Source organism: Galeopterus variegatus, unplaced genomic scaffold (assembly GCF_000696425.1).
Source record: "Galeopterus variegatus unplaced genomic scaffold, G_variegatus-3.0.2 Scaffold319, whole genome shotgun sequence".
NCBI lineage: Eukaryota > Metazoa > Chordata > Mammalia > Dermoptera > Cynocephalidae > Galeopterus > Galeopterus variegatus.
In genome coordinates this window covers 202,670-215,609 of record NW_007726430.1, presented here as the reverse complement: position 1 = coordinate 215,609, position 12,940 = coordinate 202,670, and the positions used below count along the sequence as shown (strand labels likewise).

At 56.8% G+C, this 12,940-nt stretch overlaps 1 protein-coding gene across 1 annotated transcript in view; it reads right to left on the bottom strand.

Annotated features, from left to right (window-relative positions):
- MACROD1 (MACRO domain containing 1) overlaps positions 1 to 12,710 on the bottom strand; it is a 175,820-nt gene extending 163,110 nt beyond the window's left edge. The window contains 3 exon segments of the mRNA XM_008567432.1: positions 1,072 to 1,188; positions 1,959 to 2,060; positions 12,400 to 12,710. Of these exon segments, the coding sequence (XP_008565654.1) occupies positions 1,072 to 1,188; positions 1,959 to 2,060; positions 12,400 to 12,670 (490 nt within the window). The 5' untranslated portion in view covers positions 12,671 to 12,710.
- Positions 12,711 to 12,940: the final 230 nt, after the last annotated feature.

Sequence of the window (12,940 nt, the reverse complement as noted above, 5' to 3'; positions counted from 1 at the left end):
CAGAGCAACACCAATGCCGGATACACAGTCCAGACCACAAACAAGCAGGCCCCGGGCAGGCTGAGTGGCCACTTAAGGAGATCACCAGGGACACTGACAGCATCACACTGCCACATCCTGGAGTCACTGGGGGAATCCACTCCCTTGCCAGCGCTGGGATCAGACAAAATCGCTGCAAGCCCAAAGGCAGACAAGGCAGACTCCAGAAGCTCCTGGGGTGCACAGGTGGGGAGGGGCTGGCACGGCATGGTTTTCCCTGCCTGCTAGAGTCTGAGACAAGAGAATCCGCCCCCTATGTTCCCAGGGTCTAAGACGGGCGCCCCTTCTTCCTCCGATGCTTGGGGAGGATGTCTGGTGACCAACGAGCGAGGGCTGGGTTCAGCCTTCCTCAACCTTGTTCCGCGAACCCCCTGCACACCTGCCGGCCTTCACCGGCTCTTGCCGCCCCACCCCTGAGCACTCCAAAGTCCTTTCCTGGGCAGAGGAGCAGCCACCCTCCTCCGCCCCTACAGCAGCAGACGGCTCAGTCCTCATCATCATAAACTGCCAAGCCAGCAAGAGCCGGACGCAGGAAGCTGAGCGCCTCCCATTTCCAGGCGCTGGAGAGCTGCCAGGGGGGTGCAGGCGGCTTCCCTGCCCCCACTGTTCCCCCAACAAGCCCCTCCCCTGCCCAGGTCTGAAGGGGAACAGGGTGGCCAAAAGCAGAGGGAGGAAAGCGGTGCTCAGGGCGCCTGCGGCCCCTGAGGTCAGACCACCCCGTGCCCCGCCTCCTTGGCTGGGCAGCCGGGCACAGTTCCAGCTGAGCTCTCCCCGTTCCCTGAACACTAATGGGTCTCGGAGCTGCGAGGCAGCTCAGCCAGAAAGGTGCCCCCAACACAGCGGGGCAGGGTTTCAAGGGAAGAGGAGCCCAAGCGGCTGACACTCTGGGCTCCCATGGCGCCAGCAGGCCGTCCTCGCCCGGAGACCCGAGGCTCGCCGGAGCCAGGTGGCGTCCACCCATGCCGGGCACAGCAGACCAGTGCAAAGGCAGCGAGGCAGTCACCCGGGGCTCTGGCTCAGGCCAGCACTCACCGGCGTTGACGATGGCATCCACCTCCAGCTTGGTGATATCGCCACGGAACAGGGAGATCTTCTCATTGAGCTGCTTGTCCTTCTTGTACGCGGACTCCTCCACCTTCACGGCCACCCCTGGAACAAGGAGAGGCCAGGGGGTTGCAGAGAGACCCCCCACTGCAGAGTGATCCAGCCAGTGCCCATGGGCCAAGCCCTCCCCCATCAACCTCCCTCCACCTCCAGAGGTGGCCTGCAGGGTGATGGTGGTTGATACTATTAATGACAGCCCACACTTGAGTAAGCGCCTACCGTGTGCCCATACCACACGAGGCCTCCCTGAATCTTTGCAACAATGCTATGATCAGGTAGATATTAACGCCATCCATCGCCATTTTACAGATGTGGAAACTGAGGCTTAGGTGGGACAAGAGACTTACCCAGGATTATGGGTTACCAGGCCTGCCATTTGTGGGGCCTGGGAGCTCACCAGCATGCCCCGCCATCAGCAACCACACCACAGCTTCGAATCCCAGCTCCCAACCACTAAGTGGTCACGGGCAGGTTGCTTGTCTGGCCTAGGAATACCCTCACTTCCTAATGGCATAAGGCCATCAGCAACCACACCACAGCTTCGAATCCCAGCTCCCAACCACCAAGTGGTCACGGGCAGGTTGCTTGTCTGGCCTAGGAATACCCTCACTTCCTAATGGCATAAGGGATAAAACTGAACTTGCCTTAGGCTGTGTCAATGATTAAATGAGGCAACACTTGCAGAGTGTCTACACACAGCAAGCACTCACTAGATGTTGCTGGATTCTTCTCGCCCGCGTAGTTTTCTCAAGCCCTGTGTCTGAAGAGGCTGCCCGCGGAATAGCAGCAGGTGGGCCTCCCCGAGCAGAGCCTACCTTTCGCCATCTCCTTCCACGTAGGGATCTTCTTCAGCCTGACAAAGTCCCGGCAGAAGTAATGCTCTTCCCGCTGCTTGTCGCTCAGGCCCTTCAGAAAAGCTGCGGGTTGTGGGGAGGACAGGAGGAGCGTCAGGGCAGGCGGAGAAAGGAGCAGTCCAGGGGCACTCCCACCCCCAGGGGACTCCGGGACCACCCTTCCCACGGACATGTGGGAAAGCACAGGGGGCGGGGGCGGGGGGGAGAAGGCACACGACCTCGGTGTTAGAGCCTGAGAGGCCCCTAAAACTTCTTGCCCAGCTCTCTTTGTTCAGGAGGGGAAACTGAGGCCCGGGGAGGCAGAGAGACTTGCTCAGGCACCACAGACCCCGGTTCAGAATTCATCTCTGCCACTTTCCGGCTGTGTCCACCTCTCTCTGGATCCCTAATTTCTTCATTTATAGAATGGGGATTAAGACGCCCCTTGCAGAATCATTTCAAGTTTATTCACACCTGCTAAGTCCAGGCAGGTTGGCGGCACCCGACCCATTACATTATCAGTCACATTCTCAATCGGTTACATCATTACCGTCCTTATTGCGAGTGGCAGGACAGGTCCCCCTCACAGAGTTACAGAGCCCGTGGATCTGACACCTGTGCTCAACACCCCCCAGCGTTGGCTGAGGGCTCCCCACGAATTGACACCCGGCTGGGGGTTCTCCCAGTGAACCGAGGGAGCAGCTGGAATTGTCGCCATTTTATAGATGAGGAAACGGGCTCAGGGAGGTTAGGAGGCCACCCGTGGTCCCCACCCACTCATGCACTCTGGGCCCACCTAGGCCGGTTCCCCCTGCTCTGGCCCTGCCCCTGGGCCTGGCCTTCCCTGTGGGGTGACACCAGGCAGAGAATCCCCGTGTCCCCCTCAGAGCTGCTCGCCCGAGCAGCGTTTGTGGCTCACGGGCTCCCCCTGCCGGCCTGAGGCCGACCGCGCACACAGGCTCTCAGCCCCGCTTCGCCTCCCGGATGGGGCAGCTGCCACGACCACCAGGGGGGGAGGGCAACAAACTGCAAAGACCACAAGCAAGGAAATCAAAAAAGCATCAGAGAATACGTAGAGGTGGGAGAGAAATGAGAGGAGGTGGTGACAGAGCAAGGCTGGACTCCTGGACGCTTTCATGGAAATGGCTGTGGGGCAGGTATTCAAGACAGACAGGAGGGTCCCCCCACAACTGCCTTTTCCCTGCCGAAGTCAGTTGGTCCACCCAAGCCCCTGCCTGCTCATCTGCCCCCTGGTGATAGTAGTGACAATACCCCAGGATGCTGAGAGCATTAGATGACATGCTCAATGCTGCGGTGGGATTACCACAAAAGGCTAGAATACCCCCAATCTGCTTCAACTGTGGCTCAGGCCAGAACCACTTTGTGGCAGCCACCCCCCACCCCCTCCCACAAACATTTATTGGGCACCTACGACGTGCAGATCCTGCATTTGGTGCTGGGGGTACACTGGACAAGGTCTTCATGAATCCACAGTCCAGCAGGGGAGGCAGAGGCTGATCCAGGCACTGCACGATCAAGCAATTCAAATTCTGAGATGTGCTACAAAGAGATATTGGGGGGTGCTACAAGAGGACGTAACCCGAACCCTGGTGGGAGACAGGAGGCAGAGCCAACTGAAGAGCCTCAGAGGACTGTTAAGGATTGACTTCATCCCAGCGGAGCCATAATCAGATTAAAAATACTTTCACCAGGTATCAGTACCGTCCCCCAAGTGTGCTGTTTTCATTCTTTCTAAGCAACCAAGGGCACCCCTGCTGGGCCCCTCCATCACTTGTGCTGCTCACAGCCCATTCCCTGCCCACCTCTGCTCTGGGCACAGGACCCCAGCAGGACCAGAGCAGCAAGCCAACGGCTTCCCCTTAAACGCTCCCTTCTTTGGGTGGGTAGTGGGGGACGCTGGTATTTGGAAGGAGCTAAAGTGCCTCCCTAAGCCTCAGTTGGCCTCTTCTGTGAAATGAGGGTACGGAAGGCCACCTCCTGCATTAAATGAGAGGTGGAGCGGGCTCAGGTGCTGGCAGGTGGTACCGCCGAGGGCAAAGAACGGACTGTGGAGAAGAGGCCGGGCTCCATCCAGGCTCTGCCTCTCCTGCCAGCTTGAATGCTGATCGGTCAGTTAATAAATATTCATCGAGCATCCACCCTGCAGCAAGTCTGGGGGTAAAGAGCAAGTTGAGGTTCTGGGACCTGACCGAGAAGTGGGAAGGCCAGGAAAGCTTCCGGGAGCTAGTGACCAGAACTTCTCTGGTCTGCTGCCGGGAGCTGGAAACCTCTGGAGGAACATCCCACCACCAAGCAGAAGCTCCCTCTAAACTCCTGATCTCCCTGGGGGGCTCCATCTGCCCAGCCACTCCAGCTGCTGCTCCTGTCCTCAGCCCCACTCACTCCACCGAGAAACCATCAGATGCTGCCTCCTCCCCCCACCAAGCCGGGAACCTCCTCTGCCTTCCCGCACCTGTCCCCCCTCCCTCCCTCAGGTCATTGGGCATGAAAGTCCTTCCTCCCAGCCAAAGCCGCCTGCCCGGCCCCGCTCCCAGCTCCCCTCGCCAAGCCGTCCTGTCTGCCCTCAACCTTCCCCGCCTTTCCATACCCTACAGCTGAGGCCTCATTTCGCTGCCCCTCCTACCCCTCCTACACTCCCATCTCCACTTCCTCCCTCCCTGGCTCCCCTCAGCCCAGCCAGTCTGAGCCGTCCTGTCTGCCCTCAACCTTCCCCGCCTTTCCATACCCTACAGCTGAGGCCTCATTTCGCTGCCCCTCCTCCCCCTCCTACACTCCCATCTCCACTTCCTCCCTCCCTGGCTCCCCTCAGCCCAGCCAGTCTGGCCCCTGCCCCACCCCCATCAAGATCAAGGTCAAAAAAAGATCGAGGTCATCACACCATGCAGTGTCCCTTCCTGTCCTCCCCTGTAGACAGGAAGTCTCCTTGCTGCCCTTTCTTTCTACCTACACCTGCCTAAGTCTTCCCATCAATTCCATGAATCCGGAAACCCCCTTCATGCTCATGACCCCAGGGCTGCACCTCCAGCCCCTCGTCTCTCTCCTGAGCCTATGATCCCCACAGCCCCTGCCTGCTCTCACCCCTCAAAGTCCACATGTGCAAAACAGAACTTTTGAGACCTTCCCCCAAACATGGTTTTTTCACCCCATTCTTCCCCCCTTCTTTGCTCAGGCCCCAAACCAGGGGTCCTTCCCCCTCCTTCCCCTTACCCCCCCACATCCCATCCAGCTGGGGCCTGTGTTAGATCTTCCCAAGGATACCCCAGAAACTAAGGTTTCCCCTCACTCCCAACTTCCAGCTGCCTCCTCAGGTCCACCTCACCCCCGTCTATTCCTCCCAGAGCAGCCCAGGGATCCTAGGAATATAAATCAGATACTGTCTGTCTTCTGTTCAAAACTCAGTTCAAACTCCAAGTCCTTGCCACACCCCCAGATCTGGCCCTTGTGACAGCCCCCGCCTCTCCCCTTCCTTTCTTGCTTCCTTCCCCACTACACTCCCCCCCACGAGCATACCTGGCCACTCACCTTTCATTTCCTCAGCCAGGCTGTCTCCTGCCTCAGGGCCTTTGTACCTGCTGTGCCCCCAGCCTGGAATGCTGCTCTCCTTTTAAGTCCCCTCCTCACTAGCCAGAGTAGCCCCCCTTGCCTCCCACGCTTCCTGCATTTGTCTTTGTTTACGTTCATTCCTTTACTTGACCTTGGCCATCTCAGCCTGTAAGTTCCACACAGGGATCTGTCATGTTTACCATTGGACTCCCAGCACCTGGCACAGTGCCGAGCATGTGTGAGTGTCCCTGGACACCTGCGGGATAAATCGATGAATAAATGAGCTGAGATCTGAAGGCCGAGGGTGAGTTTGCTAGGAGAACAGAGTCTTCCAGGCAGAGGGAACAGCGTGGGCAAAGCCCGGAGGTGAGAGAGCATTTGGGTGGGGAAAAGGAGGGAAAGGTGGGGCATCAGGAGCAGAGAGCAAACAGGAGGTGGTGTCAGCCTCCCAGGGTTTGTCTCCTGTCTGAGGAATGGAGAGATGCTGGATGGAACATGGCTCTGTCCCAGGCTGCTTCAGTGGCTTTATCCCTCTTTTTCTCCAGGTCCCATTAAGTTTGGGCTCATGAACTCTCAACATCATGCTCCTGGGCAAGTCACCCTTCCTGAGCCTCAGTTTTTTCATCTCTAGAATAGGGACAAGGTGGGCCTTCCCTAGCACTCAGGCTTTCTGGGAGGGTCCAACGAGAAGGAGGCTGTGAAAACACTTTGTAAGCTGCAGTATACACACCAGACACTCACGCCTTCCTGAGAGTGAGATAAGACCCAGAGAGAACAGAGCAAAACACGAGAGTTTGAGAGGAGAAACATTTTTTTTCCAACTTGAGGGCACAGGAGGTAGAGGAGCTTTTTAAACTATTTGGGTCCCCCTATCTGTTATCTTGCACAATCATAACCAAAGACACCTCCCAGGCCTTGGCATGCCTGAGTGTGGGCACTCCAAGCCAGCTGGGCCCAGACTGACCCCGCAGGCCTCCCACTGAGTCACTCTGGCTAGGGCAGGCCTTGGGCACCCCATGGAACTAGTCAGGGGTGCCCAGAGATACCACAGGTCCTCTAGCAGAGATCAGCTGGCAGATTTCCACCACCTTGTTTTAGAGAAGAGGCAGTGTGATCTGTCCCATCACACGCAAGTGAAAGGAACCTAGGGCAGGACCCAGCCCAGGGTTCTCTCCTGCACTGCCCTCCCCATAACAGTGGCCTGGTCTGAGTGACCTACAGCCCACACGTCCCCCTCTCTCCAGCAGAGTCCAAAAGACGGTTCAATTTCCCACAGAGCCTCCTGGCTCTGTCACCAGCCAGCTGGGCGCCAACCTTGGGGACATCTGTCAGCTTGTCCCTTCTAGTCCATGGTCCTGAGTGCACACCTCAGCAGGCCAGGCACTGTGTCCTCATCTCCAGAATGAGGTTACGGCCTGGCTGATCCCCCGAGGACTACCCACTGCACTGGTCCCTGATTTATGGGGGAGGAAAAGCCAACTGAGATTCTCCACTGGCTCCGAGGAACCGGATGCCATATTCTCGGCCTCAGCTTCATCTGTTAGCAGAGCCCTCACCCCAGGCTCGTCCTCCCTCACTCCTGCGAGGAGGAGAAGCAGGAGCCTTAAGCTGGGCATCTGCCGCATGCATTTATAACAATTTCCACCTCCTCTTACTAGAAGGAGAGCCGCAGACTTAAAGCACAGCGAGTTTTATTTATTTATTTTTTTATAAAAGATGTAAAACATGGATTTTCATTCTCTTTCATTTTCAAAGAGGCGAGAGTATTTCACAGCTCAGTGAGACAGGTGTTGTAAAAAGATGTTCGCAGTAAATTTTGATGGGGAAGCCTGACCCCGGACGAAGCTTCCAGCAGCTCCCAGGCACGAAAGCCGAGCAGGAGGCGGCAGGCTCCGCCAGAACCATAAAGTGCAGCGGGCGAACGGGAATTCAATGATGTGTTTTAAGAAGTGTCTTTATGGCACTTTGCAATATGGTATTCAGAGAGGTAAGGGCAGGCTGGGGCACCGAGGCGGGGCTCCTCTCCTGGAGAACGCCGGGTGGGCAGGGCTGATGAGGCTGGGCTCCCAAAATGCGGTGACGTGTAGACTTGGTGGCAGGGGCATTAATCACCAGTGCTCACGGTCCCCCAAGAGCAGGGTCTCATCAAAGCCCAAGGCACAAACAACGAGGAGACAGAGCACAAGGCACTCTGGAGCGTTTCAGCTCTCCCTAGGCCTCCTCCCCTCTGCCCGCACTGGGATGTGCCAAGTCTGTCCCCAGAAGACAGGTGGGAAGAGGGCCTCCCCCCGCCCCCATTCTCAGGTGTGCCTGGAAAATTTGCTGTTTCAGCAGTCAAATCAGATAAATCATCCACCCTGGATGGAATCCCACAGGGGTTGAAATTAGTCCTGGCCCCTGCTCAGTGTGCTTTGAGGGTAGAGCACAGGTCTGTCTTGAACCACCAGGGAGAGGAAACGTGGCTGAGGATGTGCAGGGTCATGGCTCCAGCACTTGAGGCACATCTGCAAGAACCCAGTGTCACTGTGGCCGGCATTGAATAGAGGGAGGAGACAAACCTGAGGGGTGAGGGGGCCACAGGGACCCTCTAGGGCCATGGTTTCTGATGTGATCCCAGCACAACCTCAAGCCGGTGCTGGTGGTCCCATTTTACAGATGAAGAAACTGAGGCTCAGGGAATGTGGAAGCAGCAGGGCTGGGCTTGCCCACGTCTGACAACGCCAAGGCCCCTTCTCTTTTTAGCACACAATTCTGCCCCAGTGTGGCCTGGAACAAGGATCCAAGGCCAGGCCTCTCCTGTGGTGACATAGCCCCCAGATTTCCCCAAGGGCCCCACCTTAAGTCCCCTCATGCCCAACTGCCTTAACAGCAACATGGTTTCCACAATCTTCTGATGAAAAGGCACTACCTGGGGGGATAACGAGGCATGCCAGAACTGAGGGAATTAAATTAGAGAAACTAACTTTTGGCCAGTGAAATCAGATACTGCAGAAGTCTCGAAAAAAGAGTCTCCTAGTCAGGATGATCCAACCTGATGGTACCGACCTACCTGGAGGGAGAATGGGTCCCAGAAGTGGGCAGTCAGCTTGGACATAAAGAAAAAGCCCAGAGCAAGGCTGAACTTGGCCATCTGTCCCACTGACAAGCTGGACCATGGGCTGGGGCATCCTGTGCCTGGACCCAGTGCAGTCACTCAACACCATATATAGACAGAAATATTGAGCAACTGCTCAGGAAAGGGAATCCTTGGTGGGTAGGTTGACCTCTTTGCCAGCAGAGAAGCTTGCCCGCCCTGCCTAGGGCAGTGGGATTAGCTTATGAAATCATTCAACCAGCCACTCATGGGAGACACATGTTGCTGGGCAACTCTAAGACTAAGATGTGGCTTCCATGTGGCTTTCGCATAGGGAGAGGAGGTCCTGTCCAGGCACACATGACCCACTGCCATTATATTTCCGCACTGAACTGCACATCAGGCTTCTGACCTATACATCAGTCTCTTGTGAGTTTGGTTACTGTGTGCCAGTCTTTGAGAGGGGATCATCTCAAGCAGACAAGCATTTGGAGGCCTATCTAGGTATATACCTGAGAGAAATGAGAGCATATGTCCATCAAAGACATGTATAAGAATGTTCAGAGAAGCTTTATTCACAAGAAACCCAAATGCCCATCAACAGGAGAATGGGAAACTGTGGCATATTCCTACGATGGAATACTATACAGCAATAAAAAAGAGCAAACTGTCCCTTCGCTCAAAAACGTGGACGAATCATGCAGATACTGAGTATAAGGCACCAGACACACTGTATGCTTTTGTTTATATGAAATTCAAGAAGAGAAAAAACGAATAGGTAAAAGAGTAATTAGCTCTAGAGGGTACTGGTTGGAAAGAGGCTCCTTCTGGGATGATAACAATGTGCTACCTTTTTATCTATATATTTTTTGGTGGCTGGCCAGTACAGGGATGGAACTCGGGACCTTGGTGTTAGCACCACACTCCAACTAACTGAGCTACCCAGCCAACCCGTTCTACCCATCAGTCAGAGCAGTGGCTGCATAGTTGGACACACTGTACACTTAAGATCTACTCATTTGAGGGCCGGCCCGTGGCTCACTTGGGAGAGTGTGGTGCTGATAACACCAAGGCCACAAGTTCGAATCCCTATATAGGGATGGCCGGTTGGCTCAATTGGGAGAGTATGGTGCTGACAACACCAAGTCAAGGGTTAAGATCCCTTTAGCAGTCATCTTTAAAAAAAAAAAGATCGGCACATTTGATACACTTCACTGTATGATCTAACTCAGCTCAAAGTGTCATTTGAATGTAATGAAAAAAATGCAGGGGTCTTCAAGGACTATGACCAGACCCCAATTAGACTCAGAGTCCAGCTGTGGCAGCCCCCTGGGCCTCACATAGTGTGATGGTTTTAAAAATAATGCCTGCACATTCTTTGTGAGTCTTCCCTTCAAAAGGTGGGGGCCTCATTTCCCGCTCCTGGAGTGTGGGCCAGACTCCCTGTCTTGATTCTAAGCCCCAGAATAAAGCAGAAGAGGGGGTGTGGGACTTTGAAGACAAGGTTCCAAAGAGGCACAGTGCTTGCCTCTCGGCCTAATCACGTGCTCTGGGGGAAGCCACCTGTCATGTGCGAGGACGTTCAAGCAGCCCTGTGGAGAGGACTCCGTGCTGAAGGACAGGCCTCTGGCCAACAGCTATCTCACGGGTGTGGGCCTCTGGGAAGCAAATTCTCCAGTCCTAACCAAGCCCAAGCTGACCTCATGAAGCCCTTGAGCCAGAACCATCCAGCTAAGCTACTCCTAGATGCCTGACCCTCAGAGACTGGGAGGTAATACAAGTCTGCTGGTGGTTTTGTTTTGGTTTGGTTTTTGGCAAAGTTTGCTGTTTGAAGCCACTAAGGTTTGGGGTATTTTTGTTATACAGCAATAGATAACGAAAACACAGTGAGACCTCTGTGTCTCCCCCACCAAAAGCTACCATCTAACGCCTGCTGTGGAGCTGGTGGCAGTGGGACCTCCCAGCCCAGCCCCACTCCCTGGGCCTGGCCAGCTGTCACTCAATAATAGGCCTGGAATGCCCTTCCTTGGCTAGCTCTTTCTCATCAGGTTCTCATGGGTTCAGGCCCCCTCCCCAGCTCAGGCAGCCCTTCTGCCTTAGTTTCTTCATCCCACTGACGTTACCTGGCATGATCTCATTTACCTGAACATGTTCTCTAGTGTTTCTTCCACTAGAGTACAATCTCCATGAGGATAGGGCCTTTGCCTGACTCATGGCTGACTCCCTGCACTGCAACAGCACTGGCCACATAGCAGGTGCTCAATAAAAATTTGCTGAATGAATGGAAATCTCAGCTCCAAGCCAAATAGGAGACCCCAATGACACCACAGCCACCTGGGAACCCCTGGCCCATCAGCTTCATGACGTTTGGCGGTTTTTAGCAGCATCAAGGAATGCGGAGTGGGTGGGGGAGATGGGCAGCAAGATCCTAGAACAGCAGCAGACCCTAGAACGGGTGCCTGGGCCCATCGTCTCCCCAGCTCTCCTTCCCACCATCCTGGCTTGCTGTTGTCTCACAGAGAGCGGGAAAGCAGGGCTCCCCATAGGGACAGTGATTCCCCCTGTGGGGGTCTCTGCCAGCCCCCCACAGCCCTATCCGTGCTGTAGGTGTTCTGGGGCACGAGCTGAGGGACATGTTCTGTTTGCTCACGGAGTACAGTCTGGTGCTTTCTGCCCGCACTTTAAGTTCACGGTGCAGGCAACGCAATTCATGACAGGAGTGAATCATTTTGATTTCCATCACCAGTCCCAAGACAGCCACCTACTCTTCACTCCCAATCACAGCCGCCCCAGGCCGGCCTGCCTAGTCGCAGGCCGCACCCACCCAGCCACGCAGCCCAGCCAATGAGCCGCCTTCCCCGTGCTTTTGAAAGAGGATCCAGCCCGGAAGAGTCGCCAGAGCCCAGGAGGCAGGCCCTGAAGGGCAGGGGCAGCTGGATGGCCAGACAGGGCTATTTGGGGCTCTGTAGGTCAGGCTCCCTCCCTTCCCAGTCCTGCTACTCATGCCCCGTCCAGGAGGGGGGGAGTGGTTTGATTTGGGGGTGGGGGTGTCATTGGCTCTCACAGGCGCAATACTTCACCTCTGTCCTGCTCCCCAGCTCCTCCAACCTCTGTCCCCAAGGAACAGGGCAAAGACTGCTCACAGGTGGCCAGAGGCCAGCGATGAGGGCAAAAGACACCAGGTCACGTGCCCAGGAAGGCCTGCAGCAGGGCTGGCATGGGGTAGAGGCGGGACAAGCCTCCCAGAGAGGCCACTCTGCGGGGCTAACTGACCCCACAAGGTGGGACGCCAGCTCAGAGCTGTCCTCTGAGGCCACTCACTGCCACTCTGCCTCAATGCTGCCACTTGAGAACCACACTATGCAAAGCATGAGGAGTTCGGGATCCTAAACTCGGCTCTGCCACAAACTCCCTGGGTGACCTTGGAGAAATCGGCTCTGGCACTGGGCCACAGTTTTCCTCCTGCACAATGGAGTAAGGTGGTGAGTCCTGGATGATCTCTGGGGGTGCCCTGTGACCCATGCCAGTGGGGTAAGGCCGCCTTCCTCACACTCCCCCGACTATAGGCCTGGACCAGGCCTGGAGTGAACTGGTTTGTGGGGCTGGACACACGGGGGTGGGGGCGTGGCTGTGCAGTAGCGGGGATGGATCCATTCCAGCGCAGATGGGGCCTCTACTTCCCCAGGTCTCTCGGGTGGAAGAGGCTGATCGTGGGGGGCTGTCCAGCCGGGAAGACCCACGTGGGGCCGCCCTCGCCCCTCGCGCCCCCCACGTGCTTACACTTACATTTTGCCTCCTTCCAGTCGGTGGAGGTGCTCAGGTCCACCTTCGCCGCCATGGCCAGGGGGGCCCAGGTGCGCACCCCGGCTCTCCGCCCCACCGCCGCTGCCCCCCAAGCCCCAACTCCCGCTGAGGTCCGCGCGTGGGGGCCGCACGCACTGCTGCGGGTCCGCGTGTCACCCGCCGAGGGGCCGGGCCCGGGGCGCGGGGCGACGAGCAGCTGCCCCGCCACGCGCAGCTGTGCCAGGCGGCCGGACACTCGGCTCCGCAGAGACATGAGCGGGCGGCGCGGGGCGGCTCCCCGCCCACTTGGACTCTATTTACGGTGCTCGGGAGAGTCTCTCCCTTATTGACTCAAGGACCCGGTGGCGTGTGCCAGCCCGCGGCGACCTACTCGGAGCCGGCGGGCGGCGCGGCCAGGAAACCCGGGCGCGCCGCTGGGCACCCTGGAACTTGTAGTCTCGGCCGCCGCACGGGCCCGCGCACTCGTACACACACGTGCGCGCCCCGCCCGGGCCCGCCCTCCCGTGGGTGCGGCCTCGGCCCC